Source organism: Poeciliopsis prolifica, unplaced genomic scaffold (assembly GCF_027474105.1).
Source record: "Poeciliopsis prolifica strain line A6 unplaced genomic scaffold, Auburn_PproV2 SCAFFOLD004, whole genome shotgun sequence".
NCBI classification, from domain to species: domain Eukaryota; kingdom Metazoa; phylum Chordata; class Actinopteri; order Cyprinodontiformes; family Poeciliidae; genus Poeciliopsis; species Poeciliopsis prolifica.
In genome coordinates, this window is record NW_026562379.1 from 434,886 (window position 1) to 452,163 (window position 17,278).

Consider the following 17,278-nt stretch of genomic DNA (forward strand, 5'->3'; position numbering starts at 1 on the left):
TGTTTACGTCACATGCGCGGCTTTAAGCAGATGTTCCAGGTGGAGCAGAAACATGGCTATCATTAAGGCGTAGCGGCGGTTCAGTAGTGAGGGCAGAACCAGCGTCTTTCACCGCCTGTTTGAACACTTGGATTATTTTTCGGGTTATTTGTTTAGCTTTCTGACCATCACGCTAATCCGCATAAGTGACTGTAGTTGTGTGTTGCTTTAGCTGATGTCTGGGCGCTCCGCATGTCATTTTTTCCTTGCATTGAGCCTTGATGTAGTGAAGCATTTGTTTTTTTTAAATGTCACATTAGATTTATTGTGTTGATGCATTTTCACCCCCGAGGTAACTTTCTGCTGCAACATGCAAACTTCCCCATTTACACTGAGAGCCTTATATTTCCACACGACAGGATTTGTTGCTGCGCGCTTGCGCAGTGTGAAATAAAGAGAAGATGAGCTGCACACGCAGGCTCAGAAGTGACATACAGGTGATTGTTTAGGTGATTGGCAACAAGAGACACCGATCATATACTTTTTCACGATTATGATCGGTGGCCGATTGATCGGCACACCTCTACTTTTCTAATTTGCTGTCCGATGAAGCCATTCCTCATTTTGTAGTTGATACATAGTGTAGCTATTTCCCAAGGTACCAACTGATCTCAGACGTCCTGACTCCACAAGTAGCTGATGACACGGAGACGGTTGTTGTTTTTTGATGATCCGCTCCATATTTTCTTTTTGTTTTTTGCCAGCATATGACTTCACCAGGTTTAAAAATAGCCAAGAGAGCCATTTTTACATTTGTTCCATTACAAACTCCGCGAGCACAAAAAGGGAAAATTCCTGTGTTGCAGTGAGTTGGTGTCAAGAGCCAGTGAGTGCAGAACGTTGACGTCTTTGCATGCTTGTTGCCAGAGCAATCCTCCATTAAAGCCCTCATTGTTTTCGGAAAGGTGAGGCTCTTTCTGAAACCCTGGTGTGCGTTAATGAGATGAGAGATTTACGTTACACAATTAGGACTGTGGCATTTAAGAGAGAAAAACACACAGACACAGTGAATATAGGTTTGTCATAAATCGTCACAGTAGTCCTTGAGACTGCAAGTGTGAATGTGCACGTGTGCCAGGGTGGGGAGGAGGTTGGCCTCATTATTTGTGACACAGTAAGATGTGGATGTTTGAACAATGTCTGCCGTTTGAGGGGATGCAGTGGGTTTCCTGTTGGCTATAAAGTCGCCGGATCAGGTTCCTGTTGTGATAATCAGCTCCTGTTCCAGAGGATGCTCTGGAGGAGCATGTAGTGCCGCAGAGGTCATTCCGTGGACAAGACTTAGAATATCATTTCGCATAGGGTAAGCCTTGACCTTTAGCCATGTTCAGTCCCATTTTCTGAGCTCCCAATGACATTAGATGAAGATTGGCTCCAGTTCTCCAGAAAGGGATTGTTTTTCCTATGAACGGGGCTGTGTAAACACCAATCCAGCCCCTGCACTCTGGAACATCTCACTTCTCTAGTCATATGTCATATGTCTCACCCCCCAGCCCCCACGCACAAAAGACAAGTGAAGAGTGGTTTCAACATCATAGTGTTCCTTTCAACTCTGTTACTATGACTTCTTCCTGCAGTGCGCCACGGTTTTATCATTTCATTTAATCACCACTCTGGCACTGTACGAGATTTATTTAGTTCTTATTTAGCAAACCGGTGTTCTGACCGTCAGTGCTACCTCGTCAGATTTTCCTACCGTAGCACGGATAGATAGCCAAGTCTATCTGTCAGTGCTACTGTCATGTTTAAACTATAGCAGGTGGTGTTAATGTTAAATATATTGGAGAGCATTATTTGAGTGACGGGACTGAAGTGGAAGCTTAGGCGTTACACTTAGCTTAGCATTGGAACAATTTATATCCATGATGAAACCACAAGAAGATCACTTCCTTTATCTGAATATTCTACCCATTTAAAATGAAAAGCTGAAGATGTACGCACTAGTCCTTTTACTAGAATATTGTACTTGTTAAAAATATTTTAAATACAGAAAAATATGTTAAATACTAAATAAGAATAAAACAGTATCAGACAGGGAAAACATGTTTCTGTAAAATAATAATAATAATAAAAAAAGAGTGTGATAAAACTAAAATATTTTAAAATTTAGGGTCAAAATAGCCCAAAAAAACCCCAACACATTTTGTCCTGATTAACCACCAGACAATGATCTGTTTACAGTAGTAACGACTTTGCAGACGGCAAACTAAAGCCATTTATAAGCTGCCTATCATGTAAAGTAAAACACGAAGTAATACAGCAGCTTAATGAAACCCAGGTATAAAATAAATAAAGCTTACTGTAATCTTTGATGAAACAAAACTTCCGCAGGTAGGATGTATTTATAAGAAATCTGCAGAGTAAGCAGTATGTGACGCAGCATCGATATGCGCATCACTACAGGTATGACAGATTTAAGCGTAGCACAGATGAACAGAACACCTGTACTATTTTGCATTGTTCTGTAATAAATCTGAGCATAAACAAAGACAGGGTAAACAATGTGCTACAGCATGGATTATGCTAATCACTGAGATTCGTGTGAGTGTTCATAATACCTCTGGGGGACGGGTCAGAATAACCTTCAACAGCATACAGATAAGGTTGCAAAAATGCAAGATTAGAAATTTTCACTCAAATAGACTCGGTAATTGAAGAGCATTGAGTATTCAAATTTGTAGTTTTATTTATTTATTTTTTCAGATATGGTTTATTTAAAAAAAAAATCATCTTTGTGAGGCATGTGTTGCATCTTTGCTCAAACCTAATTTTACACCTTGAGAGGTGTAAAAGTCTCAAGGTTACCACTTCCTTTGGCTTGGAAGTGACAGATTAAAATAGTGATAACACATATGAGAAGAGACATATGATGCAAAGTAAATAACTATGATAACCTACAAAAGACATGGCTTAAATGTGTGATTAAATAGTTCTGAGATGTTGTGAAATTTCACCTTTGAAAAAAGTTTTATTTTGTTTTGAAGAAATTACCACTGCAAAGCTTTTCGATAAACCCACACGGCTGAAAGTGACCCAACTATACAAACAATCTTACTCTAAAATTGACTACCTTTGTAATTTAGCGTTTTTGAATGAAATAAACCCTGAATTGATGACAAAGTTAACCACAACAGGAAGCAGTTGTTAGATAATTGGTTCACATCAAATCTTGGCTTATTGTTTGGTCTTTCTGAAACTGGCTTGAAATTAGCACAACTGAGCAAAATTAAATCTCAATGTCTGTGTAGAAAATGTAAGGAACATTTTTTTGTGCAACCCATGCAACAAGAAAAGACAACTGGTCCCCTTTGAGGATTTATTTTTTCTTTTGTCTATGAATCAAAACTTGTATTTTGAAATGATTTCAAAAATTAAGTTGTATGAAAGAATTTCACAGTGTCTAAAACTTCACCATACATAATCACGTTTAAGGAGATGATGGAGTTTCTTCATGACAATTTTATTAGCTGCAAAAATAGCAGTAAAATTTGACTTTCCCGTTGCTTTGTTTACAACCAAGGAAAATAAGTGTTTGGGAATAGAATCAAATGACTGTGTGAAGAACGCCTAATCCATAATTAATGTGACTTATAATGAGTTAATTGGTCCAAAGGTTGAAGAGAATAACACAGGAAACAGTGGGAAACCTGATGCTTGACAACATAAAGAATGCCGTGTGAGAGCCACCTCCCCTCCAGGCAAGGCATGTTATCTGTACAGTAAATGTAACGACACACGCAGCTTTTTGTTTGCAGACTGAACACACATTCACATAAACCCAAGTAACAATAGTCCTAACCTTTACATGCACAACCTAATGTACGCTGTGTGCACAAATGTATGGGGTGATTGCAGAACTGACGACCTGTACGTATTTCTCATCATGCTAAAAATGAAATCAGATATTTTATCCTCGTTCTACTCCCTGCTCTCACAGGGAACTGAATATGAGATTAAGAAAAGTGGGTATTTTTCTGAAGGCAGCAGTGGTTTGTGGAGTCTGAATCTTATGCATTTCAGTGGTGTGGTAAAGAGGTGTGGTCGGCGTAGACTTGGCAGTCACTTTCTGCGGTTGGTGCATTGAGTGTTTTTTGAACAGTCGGTGGAGGATTTTATGACTCGCCTTGTTTCTTGAGTTTTGCGGATCGAGAAGAGCAGTGACGGCAACAGCGGAGAGTTTATGGGCGACTAGCTGGCATTAAGAATTGCCTGTAGAAGATGATTGGTGGTGGATTTGTGAGCTTGAAGTCTGTTCTGATCTAGGCTCTGTGGGTGTTTTGTAATTACACATGGCAGCACTGAGTCTCAGTTGTGGCCGTCCTATGTACTGATTTACGTAGCTATTGCGTGAATTACTGCTGTCACAGAGCTTTTGGGCTGTTGTTGGAAAAGAGTAAAGTCTGAGTTTATTGATGTCTGTATTGTCTAATTGTCCAGGAGCCAGAACCGTTTCTGTAGGCGTCTGTCAGGATTAAAAAGAAACCTAAAATTTAAAGAGTAAATCTGAAAAAAAAAAAAAACGAGGGAAAAATCTCTGTCACATTGTTTCTGTTCCATTACATGTTTTTTCAGGCCTAAAAATACTTTTTCACCTCAATTAACAAAAGTAGTTTTCATTTTAATTTGTATATTTTCAAAGAAAGAAATTTTCAAAGAAAGAAATTTACAGATATATGGAAAAAGACAATAGCCATGTTTCTTTAAAAAAATTTTATGCCCATGTTGATGTAATCCATTAGAAAAGATGAGAAATAGATGAAAATATTACAATTCAAAATAACTTCCTCATTTTCTCAAAAAAGGTTTTACTTGTTTTTTTTTTTGTGGCTTTTCTGAAAAAGCGTTATTGCGCTAAAGGGGAGACGGAAACAAACTTGCCCTCTATTGTCAAAAAGAAGTGCCATTCACTTTAGAAACAACCTGGAGTCTAATTTTAGTTTTCAGTGAAGTTTGAGTTTGAAGCTTCAGGAGATGCACCCTCAGAAATGTTGAGCATTGATTCTTTGTATTTAATCTTTTCTATCTTCTGACAAAGTCTTTGGACAATTCCACATTTCAGAGGCAATGACTCTAGCTCTTCTTGTCTTGAATATTGGATAACAGTCTTTCAGTGGGATGTTATTTCAAGTTTCCTGTTGTGAACCATCATTGTGTTTAGGGACCATCACTGGAAAACTGTGTTTTTTTAAATCATAAAACAAAAACAAAATGACACCAAGGTTCCCTTTTTTTTAGCATGGTTCGCATTAGCAATCCTCATCAAACAGTGTCGTTAATTTAGTGTAACAGAACGGCTCCCATGGACGTAAAAACTCTTGCACAGACTTATGTCACAACAAAGTTACTGACCATCAAAGGCTTGCCAGCCACTAAGTGCGTACACATCACTTTCAAGAAAATCCAGACTATTGTCTTGAAATGACCCAAAGGTCATTTCATGTGTTGTGAAATGTCCTTCCATGCTCTACCAGAACAGAGGCATCTTTATCTATCTTTAAAAACAACTCTTAAAATCCTGCCTCTCCAGAAAGTATCTCCTACTCTAGTATTTAATACCTTGACTTTCCTAGTCTCTCTACTGCACTCTGTGCTCATGACCCTCCATTTCTGATCTCTATTTCCACATTGTCTCTCCATTTGACAGAACCTGTGAAATGGTCTTTTTTTTACTGCTTGCTTTGATATTCACTGCATTGTATCTTCATTTGAAAGCCGCTTCGAATAAGAAGTGTCTGCCAAAAGCATAAACATCTGCAGGTAATGAGTAACAGGCTATATAGAATAGCTTTGTTATTCTTCAGTAAAAATCAGGTGAATAGCATTTAGTACTTGGATAACTGTAGTTTATTGTTTTGGTTTGATTTACTTCATTCACTCTGACACGGTTAATGTTTGATTCGTTCTCAAAATAGCTCAGAGGTCTTGAACGTATGTTAAAAAGACAACCTTTATGTGCTTTTTGGGTCTTGTTGTTGACTGTGGTCAGCAGCGGTAGCCAGCAGCTGGGGCGTGGTGGATTTGCTGTGTATCTTGGCTGTGTTACAAGCCAGGCCTGGATTTTGTGATGTGGTTGATTGGGAAAGCATGTTGGGGAACTAAGAGACAGACTGTGTTTGTGCTGTAGGGGGTGGGGGGAGAGGGAAAAGGGGGAAAAAGACAGGGTGTGTGTTTGTGTTTGTTAGGAGGGTGTGCCTGTTGGTTAGCCAGAAGGTGTATTTGTGTTATTGTGTCATTTGAAGGCGGAGACCACGGTCCCTCTTCCTGTAAGTAGTTAGTCTGGCCAGATGGTGAATCTTGACTCAACAATGAAAAAGCAACACAAGTGAGCAGAGATAACCATTTTGGATGTTGTTATGTGAGGGAGCAGTCTGTCCCAATGTAGCGTATTTTAATTTTTTTTCTGTTCCTCATTCCTCATTTTGAGTTTATTTTGTACATGCTGCAAGAGAAAATGATTTGAAAACTGTCCCTATGGTGTCCTGTGTGGTGTGGCCACTGAAGTGAACCAGACCTCGTTAACTATTCATGAGGGCAGGGTTTCGCTGTAACAACCTCCCTTGCTCAGTTGACTTCTGATAGACATTCTCATCTCATATCCGTGGAAAAGCTGAATTGAAACGCCTGAGCATGTTTGCGTGTTCACTTGGATATGACTGATAGGAAGACAGGATGCAGTTACTCCTCTGTGATCCGTCTCCATTGATCGAGTTGCTTGACATGTGGCCTGGTCGTGTTAGCATATGTGCTAATGTGTGTGTGTGTGTGTGTGTGTGTGTGTGTGTGTGTGTGTGTGTGTGTGTGTGTGTGTGTGTGTGTGTGTGTGTGTGTGTGTGTTTATTTACCTGGATTTGTGGATTTGTGAAATCTATTTCACTTCTGGGATTCTGGGGACTTGTGGACACTCTTTTCTGAAAGGTTATTGAAAACTTGTGGTGTGGATTAAAACTTGCTTTAGGAGTTTCAGTGCTCTTCTTCATCATATTGTTTGAGCACAGATTGCACAAGGTGTGCACTTGTCTGTCTGTCTGTTGTTTGAAATAATTTGTGTCAAAGTGTTGTCTAAAGTGTAACTCAGAGAGATTTTTGGAATTTTGGTTGTACATTTTTCGACCTTGTTTCTACATTATTTGTTAATAGTTGATGTAAAATTATGACCTTATAAAAAGTCCTTCTTAAGGTTTTGATTTTTAATACTTAGCTTTGTAATGATATAAACATACAAACACAAAAATAGTTAAAATTAAAAAAATAAAAATCGTGTCTTGATGAATCTGTTAAATTGTTTTCTACTGTTTTTGGGATTTTCTTCTAACAATACATTTATAATTTATAGTTTTACTGAAATACGTTGCATTACTAACAGCCCTATGAAACATTGATTCATCACAAGCCTGATTTGTAATCTAAAGCTTTTTTTTTTTTTTTTATCGTGTTGAAGTCGAAAATTTTACATTTACCATTAGTTTACCACAATTAGTATCACATTCTTGGTTGAATTATATTTTAAGTTATTTTAATTTTTGTCTTGTGTCATATGTATTTTAGGGTTCATTTAAGGCTTTCCTAATGAATCAACAAATCATTGTCTAGCTGTCCCAGATCTTGCAAAAATATGAGTACACAACCTTTACATTTCAAAGTGTTGTCATTATTTTGTATCTATAGTGAGTTTTGGGACGTGTGTCTGATGTTTTTTTGAAGTTTTCCAGTTTGGCTTCATCTTTCTGTAATGCAGAATAAAACACAGGGATCTGTCATGTCTGATTTTGTGAAGCTGGAAGGAAATTTAAATAGCTTTTAAAGCCAATAATGATTGAATAATTTATGTATAAACACACTAGATATGACTGGGTTGTACTTTATTTTTGCAACTGATTGATGGAATTGAATTTGTCTATAAACTGTAGATTACTGAGTTAAAATCACCCATGATTAAATATACATTTTGCTTCTTGTTGCAGTTCCCAGAGTGTGGATTTTATGGCATCTATGACAAGATTTTGCTGTTCAAGCATGACACAACCTCCAACAACGTCCTCCAGCGGGTCAAATCCACAAGTGACATTCAGGAGGGAGATCTGGTGGAAGTGGTGCTTTCAGGTGAGTCTTTCCCCAACAACAGTTCATAGCAGCTCTCTTCCTGCCTTCTTCAGTTCAGAAAAGATGGCCTCATTTTACACCCTTGGCTAATTTGTTCCTTTACTCTTTCAAACTCTATGGTCACATCATCAGAGAGAAAATCAATCTGCTTTCCAATTTTACCTGCATCTCTAAACCGTCAAATATTTCTGCTATATGTTGAGTTACTCTGACATGATGTTTATTTTTAACACCCACAGCTGCCACTCTGTTTAACTCTTGTCTCTTTTTAGCGGCAGCCACATTTGAAGACTTCCAGATTCGGCCCCATGCGCTCAATGTGCACTCGTACCGAGCCCCGGCGTTCTGCGATCACTGTGGAGAGATGCTGTTTGGACTGGTCAGACAAGGCCTGAAGTGTGATGGTGAGAAGCAGAGGATGCTATGATAATAAGAAAAGACATGCAATGGCATCTAAAGGTCTCTCTTTTGAAGAGATGTCTTACGACCCACAAATGTCTTTCTTCTCCTCCTCTCCGTTGCACCGTTTATTTCTACCCATCTGATTCTTTGATCTATGCATCCCCCTGCAGGATGTGGGCTGAACTACCACAAGCGCTGTGCATTCAGCATCCCGAATAACTGCAGTGGAGCACGCAAGCGACGGCTGTCCACCACTTCTCTGAGTAGCAGTCAGTCCCTGCGTCTCTCCACCAGCGAGTCAGTCTACAGCGTGGGGACAGCCTCCACTTGCTCTGAAGAAACCAGTTTAATTCGCTCCCACACACAAATGGTAATTCATCTCAGAGCGCTGTGGTGTATGTCAGTTTCATAAATAAATCTCAGATAAATAAATAAATAAAGCAAAGCAAGACCATGTCCCAAAATAACCTTCGGCTAGTTGATTGTTTTGCATCAGAACGGTGATTTTGTAGCTGATAATATTCATTAAAATGCTAATTAAACACACTTATTTTTTTGAAAATGGAGATTTTTTTTTTCCAACAATATTTTTATTTATTTTATTTTTTTTTACAAATATATCTGCCATATAACAAATACAAACAAGACTAACAAATGCCCTCTTAGTTAGATATCTACATATATTCTTTTATGTAATTGTCCATTGTTGAGGCTCCCTTGTTTGACGTTATGTTCTGACATTAATCTTGTGTTTAGCCGTCTCCTTCATTCTGAGGCAAGTCTGTTCCTTCAACAAAATTCAAGAAGGGTCTCCAAACATTTTCAAATAATTCGCTTTTCCCTTTTTGCAGATATGTTATGCGTTTTCAGCATTTGCCGTGTCCATTGTTTGGTTCCTGGTCTTGATGTATCCTTCCAGACAATGGAGACATTTTTACTCAAACATGGAGACATTCAACTTCAAACATGTTTGCTTTAAATGTCTTTGTGACAAAGGCATGCAGGTTTGGAGGTTTCCAGATATCCATCTGAAAACCTCCAAAATACTTTGCTGAACTGCATTCCACACGTAGTTGTCGACAATCACAGTAATTTTACACAAACCGCAACACTGTTAGAGGAAACAACTTTTTAAATGTAGCCGTTAAAAAAAAAAATCGGATCAGTTTCTGATCTGTCAAAATGTTATCGGGGACGCTCCTGGGTTTGGGATCATCATTTGACTTCCCAACTATCAGTGCTGGCTCACACTCATGCTGCTGTTGTGTAATATGTTTGGACAGCTACATGCAATTGTTTTGGGTAAAGAAACACTCCAGAGATCTGTTTTAACTGCAAACGTTGCAGTGATACATCTGTTGATATCTGTGGCACTTGACAAGATTTCCAGCGATGCATTATGCAACAAATAACTTTGTGCACAATGTTGGAAGCAGCACTTGCACATGATGATTCTGCTTTCTGAAATAATGTTTTTTGAAAGGATGTAAAACATTTCTGTCTAATTTTCTAATTGTTACATTAACACTAAAATATATATATTGACTGTATTCAAACTTTTTGTAACAAGTACAAATACAATGTTTCTGAAGCTTTACTGTCTTGACATTGTTATGCCATAAACATTGCAATAGAAATGTCAAATTCGATAGGAATGGCGTGGATTTAAAACCTGTTTACTCACACCTTTGACAAATTGTTTCATTACATACAGAATTACTATGACATGTCCAGTACAGCAGTGATGATAAAGCTTATGTTAAAGCAACACTTTCCTTTCTCCTTTTTTGATTATTTGCAATTCTCTCACACTATTTGTGATATTTATTGGTCCCTGTACATATCAATCAGTTTATATCTTTGTTCTTTAGTTTAAAGTTGGCTTCGATGTAATTCAACTTTAGACGTGTAAGTCAAAATAATACAACACTTAAAATAGCAAGTGAAATTTTGTTGGTTTTTTTTTTACTACTGTGAAATGCTAAGGATACACTGGAGAATTTAATTAACTAGCTTCACATTAGTTTCGCCAAAACTAATATGTAATGAAAACATACTGCCAAGATGATGATGTCTTTAATTCTTTTTTCTTTTTAAGCTAAATCACCGTCAGTATTACAGTTTTTGTCCTTCTCTATCTTCCAAGCCACGGACTCCCAGTGAGGCGCGGCGCTTCTACACAGGCCGGCCTGTTCATCTGGACAAGATCCTGATGACGAAGGTGAAGGTTCCCCACACATTTGCCATTCACTCATACACACGGCCAACGGTGTGCCAGTACTGCAAGAGACTTCTCCGAGGACTGTTCAGACAGGGTCTACAGTGCAAAGGTGAGCACAGATGACTAGGGATGTGTTTTTAAGTCACTTCTGTGAACTAAAATATAAAATAATCATTTAACAATTAATGGCTTTGTTGAAATTAACATTTTCTTGTATTCCTCCTAGACTGTAAATTCAATTGCCATAAACGCTGTGCATATAAGGTTCCTAATGATTGCCTCGGGGAGACCATTGGAGGTGAGCAAAGACATAAATCCTCTGTCTTATGTATTTACATGGCTGCATTGTGTGTAAGTTGCATGGATTTGATAAAACATGCATGTTTTCTTTGTAAACTAATAACCATGTTACATGTCTTAAATATTCCAAATGACATATTTTCTAATACTAAAACTCACTGGCCCTAATGTTTTTATCTCTTCAGACAACAGAAGTAACTGTGGTAAGTATAATCAGTGCTCAGATGCATGCAAGCATGAGGCCTGGTCGTTGCTTTCCTGCTCTATTTCGCTCGATCCAAATCTCGCTTACAGCTCTGTGCAACGCAAAGCAGAGTACAAGGTGCTGGTTTTTACCAGGCTGGTAAAGGTCTGCTTTTCACTTAAAATTGAGCTAAACAGTGTTTTTGCTATTTTTCTCAGTGCCAGTAGTAATAATTGTAATGGCAGAGAAGTGGCAAACAGTGGTGGCTTTCACAGAATGGTGAATAGATTTGTTTTAATCCAGTTTAACTCAGACACTCTTTCTTTTTTGCTCTTGCACTAGACATGCTGAGTCCCAGTGCCGACACCGAAGTGCCCATGGACTTCAGCAGTGAGTACGACACCTCGGACAAGTCTTCAATGGATGACTCAGACGAGGCCTGCAGCATCCCTGGGTCCTTTTCTCCAGACAACAACCAGGATGGGACAGGTGGAGACCAAAGGTACGAGGAGATTATTGTTACTTACTTACAAACCTTTGGCACAATAATCAAAGTGGTGAAAATACGCACATGTCACAAAAATGTCTTTTTTATTGAAATGCAGTTTTTTTTTTTTTTTTACCCTAACCCTTACTAACCTAACCTTACTCTGTTTCTTTATTTTTACACACTCAACAATAAACATTGAACAAAAGATACAGCATTGTACTTAAGTGTATAATAAGGACTGATGTTTGGTGAGAAGGCTTCTTCACTGATTGTAAACGACAAAATGATGTCACCATTTGTCTTTTTCTAATCACTTGCCATATTTAGACAAAAAAAAAAAAATCAACAAATGGCCAAAGCATCATAAAACATCCAACAGCTTGCTGTTTTTCTAAAGTGCATCCTCATGCTGCATGTTAACTGTGGTCCCTTTACAACTTTCAAAGTAGCCTCATTATTAATAATAATCAGCACTGGAAATGGCTAATTAATACCTCATTGTACTGTACAGTTAGGAGGTTGATTTGGTTTACACTCATGCTTTTGTTATAATAGACAAAGTTTAACCGTGCATGTTCAAACTTGGAATCCATTTCTTCACTATAAAACTCACAGATTTTAATTTTAAGATGCCTCAATTTGTGTTTTTTTTTCTTTTGTTTTTTTCCATAGTGCTAATATCCCACTGATGAGGGTTGTCCAGTCGGTGAGGCAAACGACTAGACGATCCAGCACAGCTATTAAGGAAGGATGGATGGTTCACTACAGCAACAAGGACACTCTGGTACATATCCTATAATTCCATTACAAAGGTCTAAAATCTAAATGACTTCTACTGTACCTTCTAACTTGAAGGTTCAAATCAATTCATTGCAGGAATATACTGGATTTTCTTTGCATGTTTTCTATAAATTACAGCAGAATAATTTCTGTTGAGTAGCTTTTCTCACAGCAGTTTTGACCTTGATCGCTTGGTTTCAGCCTTTATTGCTTCTTTCCCCCCCTACTTTAATGTGCTGGTGTGCTTTTGGGAGCGTATGGACGGAAATTGAAGATAGAGTTGACTCTTTCTGTCGACGCTGAAGCACTCAGCAAATATGTGGTTAATTCAGTCTGAAATTGGATTTGGTACCTGGTCTTTCTACTGAAGTGCAAAAGCTACATTTGACCTTTAGAGAAATGTATTTATCTCTGTAGTCTTTTAGACTGTTTTCTTTCTGGCTGCACTTACACTCTTTCCTTTCCGTCCTTTCCCTTTTCTATTTTTAACCTTCTTTTTTATGTTTACCCTAGCATCCTGTAGCTTACCTGTTGTGTTATCTTTTGTGATCACTTCAGATCTGAAGCGATCCTTTTTCATGCAGCTCTTCCTCATTTGCTGTCCTTTTACCCGCCGTGTTCCTTAGTGTTGTGTCTTACTTCTGCTGTCCCATCCTCTCCAACCCTAATCCCCGACAGAGAAAGAGGCACTACTGGCGTCTGGACTGCAAGTGCATCATCTTGTTCCAGAACAATACCTCCAACAAATACTACAAGGTACGTATTGCTGATTCTTGAAGGATACGAATGAATTGTACGCTTTCTGTCCCTCACCAATGCATCCATGTTACTGCAGGAGATCCCCCTCTCTGAGATTCTGGAGGTGCGTCCTGCTACTGACTTCACTCTAGTCCCACAAGGCACCAATCCTCACTGCTTTGAGCTCGTCACAGGCACTATGTGCTACTTTGTCGGGGAGGACCCCAACACCCTTCCCTCACTGTCCACCAGCAGCCCCCAGACCCTTCCCCAGTCACCTCCCTCCCCCAGTATGGTGCAGCCCAACAGTGGCATTGGGCGGGAGGTGGCAAACGCCTGGGAGGGCGCCATTCGCCAGGCGCTCATGCCAGTCATCTTTCAGGATGCCCCTCCGGCCGAGGGCCACACGCCACACAGTGAGTTTAAAAAAAGAGCAAGTGCTTAAATGAAGCATGCTAAGGCATTTCTTTGGAAATGTAGCTTGTAGTATTTGGTAGTGCAGGCAAATGTTCCAGTGAATTTGAGGTTCTGTTCAGAAACATGTTGTGTGCCATACCCAACCTGTGGCATTTGGATGTTATTTCAGGACAAGCCTCTATCAGCATTTCTGTCTCCAACAGCCAAATCCAAGAGAATGTGGTATGACTTTTCACTCAGTTTTCTTTGGTCCAAGTTTTTGTTTTGTTATTTCTCATCGAACAGCATTTGTACTTGGAATAAATAATTTTCTCTCTTGCAGGATATTGGCACAGTGTACCAGATTTTTGCTGATGAAGTGCTTGGATCTGGTCAGTTTGGTGTAGTTTATGGAGGTATGTGAACATACATAGTCACAGTGACATAGTGATAGGTTGCTGTATCATGTGAGAAACATGTATATGTATATATCTAATGTGAAAATATTTGACACAAAACAACACAAACAAATGTAATGTTGGTACTTGTGTGTAAGAAGAAACAAAAAAAAGAAAAGTAAACAATATGAGGATCTTACTCGGGCTCTAAAAGAAGAATGTCTGGTTTTTAAACATTTTAAAGTTGACATTAATAATTTCAGGAAAGCACAGAAAGACAGGAAGAGACGTTGCTGTCAAAGTCATTGACAAACTTCGATTTCCCACCAAACAAGAGAGCCAGCTGAGGAATGAGGTGGCCATCCTGCAAGTAAGAACACACATGTTATACTATCTGTACGATAACATGCTTTAAGAGCTCTTTAAAAAGTCTTAAAATGATATGAGAACTAGCATTTTGTAATAGGCATTCTAGTAATGAATATAGTACTCGGTTTAGTAAAAGAATATTGAAAGGTGAACCGATTCTTGATAACTTTAGTGTTTGTTTTTTCATATCATGAATTGTCATCTGTATTTTTCTAATTTCTCTTATAAAATTGCTTATTATTAATCATTCACCTACAAAGAGACTTGAAGATAAGAAAATAACCTTTGAACAGTTTTATGCCAGACATTTTGATGAAAATCCCTAACAAAACAACCTTCAACATAAAAGTGTCCGCGTTGCAAATAGAAAGTCATTTAAATCCATATCTGAATCAGAGGAGAAGGCTTTACGTTAAAGTACAGGAAACTACAAATAATACAAACAAATACATGTGCTGATATGCAGGGAAATGTTGCAATAACGAAGAAGACCAGCAGGGAGCACTGTATGTTGAAGCTGGAGAATGCCCACAGTGTGAGGAGCAATAAAGTTGAAGCACTAGCTCACAGTTCAAAACTTAATGCCGTCAATCTTTTACACACTGAAAACATTTGACTTGTACTCCTACACTTTAACTTGTACAAACCCATTCAATATCTTGGAATATTATGACAAAGTACATTTACTTCCAAGTGATAAAGTTGAGTTGGTGATGAATGTAGCTTAATTACACAAAGATTGATGTTTGGAAACATTTATTTCTGTTGATTATGACAATTTTCTGCTTACAGTTAAAGAAAACAAGATGTTTAAGATTAAAATAGTACATTAGACCAAAAAAAACATTTTAATGGATAAAAGTAGCCTTTCTGAAAACTATGTTTGATACCTCAAAGGTTGTCAATACTAATAATTCTCATAAGATACTTTTAATCTGACAAATGAGCCTCACATTTCAATTTATTGAATATGACTGTATTGTTGCACTGAGCAAGATATAAAATGTGAATAACCAAAAATTTCCATTTTTACTTTCAGCTGAGATTAGTGTATGTTCATACTCAGTGTGGTTGTAGTTTTGGAGCTAGATCGGTTTTCCAGTCTGTTAATCCTTAACTTAATCCACTGCTGGCTGTGGGGCAACCAAGTGTTGGTGTCAACTCTCTTGTGAAAGACATTGTGAAATATCTCTTCCTTTGGTTAGGCATCGAGGGTTGCAGATGTCATCTGGGGTGAGCAGAAAGATGACATGTTTCAGATCAGATCTGCTGATTTGTGTATTTCAGTTGCATATTATTTGAGTGGCACCAATCTGTCATGACTAGAACCTCAATCGTTTGTCATGAGCACCACTGTTTAGGATGACGTTTCCAGAATAGGTGGGAGTACACGCATGTGTATAGAGAACATAAAGTTGTAGGCTTAGCACTCCGCTCTGAGGAGCGTTATTGCTCAGTGTTTAAAACGAGGAGAAATTGGTCAGAGGTTTTACCTCTTGCTGCTGCACTTTATTAAGGAAGTGATGGGAAAGGAAAACAGGTCACCAGAGAGTCTGGGATGATGGTGTTGAAGTCGATGCTTTGCTTGATAAATCATATCATCAATAAACCTATCTTGGTTGGCGTGAAAGTGGTCCAAATTGAAATGTGGACCAACCTTTTGAAAATACTTCACTATACTATAATCCTTGAGACTTAAATTAGCAACAGTTCATTTGGTTCTTTAGATTCACTGGATTTACTGAAGTATTGTAATTTGATGTTTTGTAACTACAGACTGCTTTTGCATTAAGTTCTTTTATGGTCTATAGCTCAGGTGTAAACATAGATATATTCTTTTAACCAGCAGGTGAAGGTAGATTCACTATTTACAGACCAGAGTTGACCAGTGTAATAGTAAATTTGCTTGACACGAAACAAATTAGGCAGGTATTAAACATACTTTTAATTAATTCCACTTTTCTGTGCTTTTGAAATTGGTTTGATGTAACATTCTAATCCTGCATATGATGTTTTGATTAACCATAGGCTGAAAATAATTATAATTAACAGAACTAAAGGCTCTAAAGTGTCAGCATATGTGAAATTAATCTATAGTATGACTCATTTACTCAGTGAATTGAGTTACTGAAGTAAAGGAATTTTCAATTATATTCAAATTTATTAAACAGATCTGTATATTGTAATGACTCTTTAAAATGTTCCTCATCTTGCTCCACATTATATTTCCTGTGGTTTATGGTCTCACGCTGACATTGTGTGTGACTATACCTTCCTGTTTTTGCATGCTTGTAAAAGTCTGCTTTTTTTCCTCTCACACACCTTAAGATGAGTTCTTGCCATTTTAAACCCAACTTTATCGAAACATGTCTTTAACAATTCTTCAATTCACTCGCCTCAGTTTTTCTCTCACTCTCCAAAGTTCTCAACATGTTTACATTGTATACAACTTTTTGACAAAGCTCTTGTTCTCTTTCAACCAGAGCTTGCGACATCTGGGAATAGTGAACCTGGAGTGTATGTTTGAAACCCCAGAGAAAGTGTTTGTGGTGATGGAGAAGCTGCATGGTGACATGCTGGAGATGATCCTTTCCAGCGAGAAGGGAAGACTGCCAGAGAGGCTAACTAAATTCCTCATCACACAGGTGTGTTTTTGTCACCGGCAGAACAACAAATTGTAACTAAATGCTGTTTATGTTACATCTGCTAAGCATTTCTGCGGTTGTACTATGAATACAGTACTGTCAAAAAACTATTTGCCCCCTTATAGAATTTTTCTGTTTCTGCACAAAGTGTCATTTGACAATTAATGACACTTATAACCCAAAGTTATAAGTGTCAATGGACTTTTAATACATGTT

The 17,278-nt window shown here is 38.1% G+C and overlaps 1 protein-coding gene across 2 annotated transcripts in view; it reads left to right on the top strand.

The window, feature by feature from the left end:
- The window catches only part of prkd2 (protein kinase D2), a 43,582-nt gene that overhangs the window by 20,084 nt on the left and 6,220 nt on the right, over positions 1-17,278 (top strand). Inside the window, exons 2-15 of one of the 2 annotated variants that reach the window (XM_055028426.1) lie at positions 8,001-8,139; positions 8,412-8,543; positions 8,712-8,911; positions 10,688-10,871; positions 10,989-11,060; positions 11,248-11,265; positions 11,589-11,748; positions 12,409-12,520; positions 13,195-13,272; positions 13,352-13,670; positions 13,841-13,893; positions 13,994-14,066; positions 14,312-14,418; positions 16,901-17,062. In XM_055028426.1, coding sequence (XP_054884401.1) covers positions 8,001-8,139; positions 8,412-8,543; positions 8,712-8,911; positions 10,688-10,871; positions 10,989-11,060; positions 11,248-11,265; positions 11,589-11,748; positions 12,409-12,520; positions 13,195-13,272; positions 13,352-13,670; positions 13,841-13,893; positions 13,994-14,066; positions 14,312-14,418; positions 16,901-17,062 — 1,809 coding nt within the window. The remainder of the gene's footprint in view (positions 1-8,000; positions 8,140-8,411; positions 8,544-8,711; positions 8,912-10,687; positions 10,872-10,988; positions 11,061-11,247; positions 11,266-11,588; positions 11,749-12,408; positions 12,521-13,194; positions 13,273-13,351; positions 13,671-13,840; positions 13,894-13,993; positions 14,067-14,311; positions 14,419-16,900; positions 17,063-17,278) is intronic. The other variant, XM_055028427.1, reaches the window with a different exon arrangement.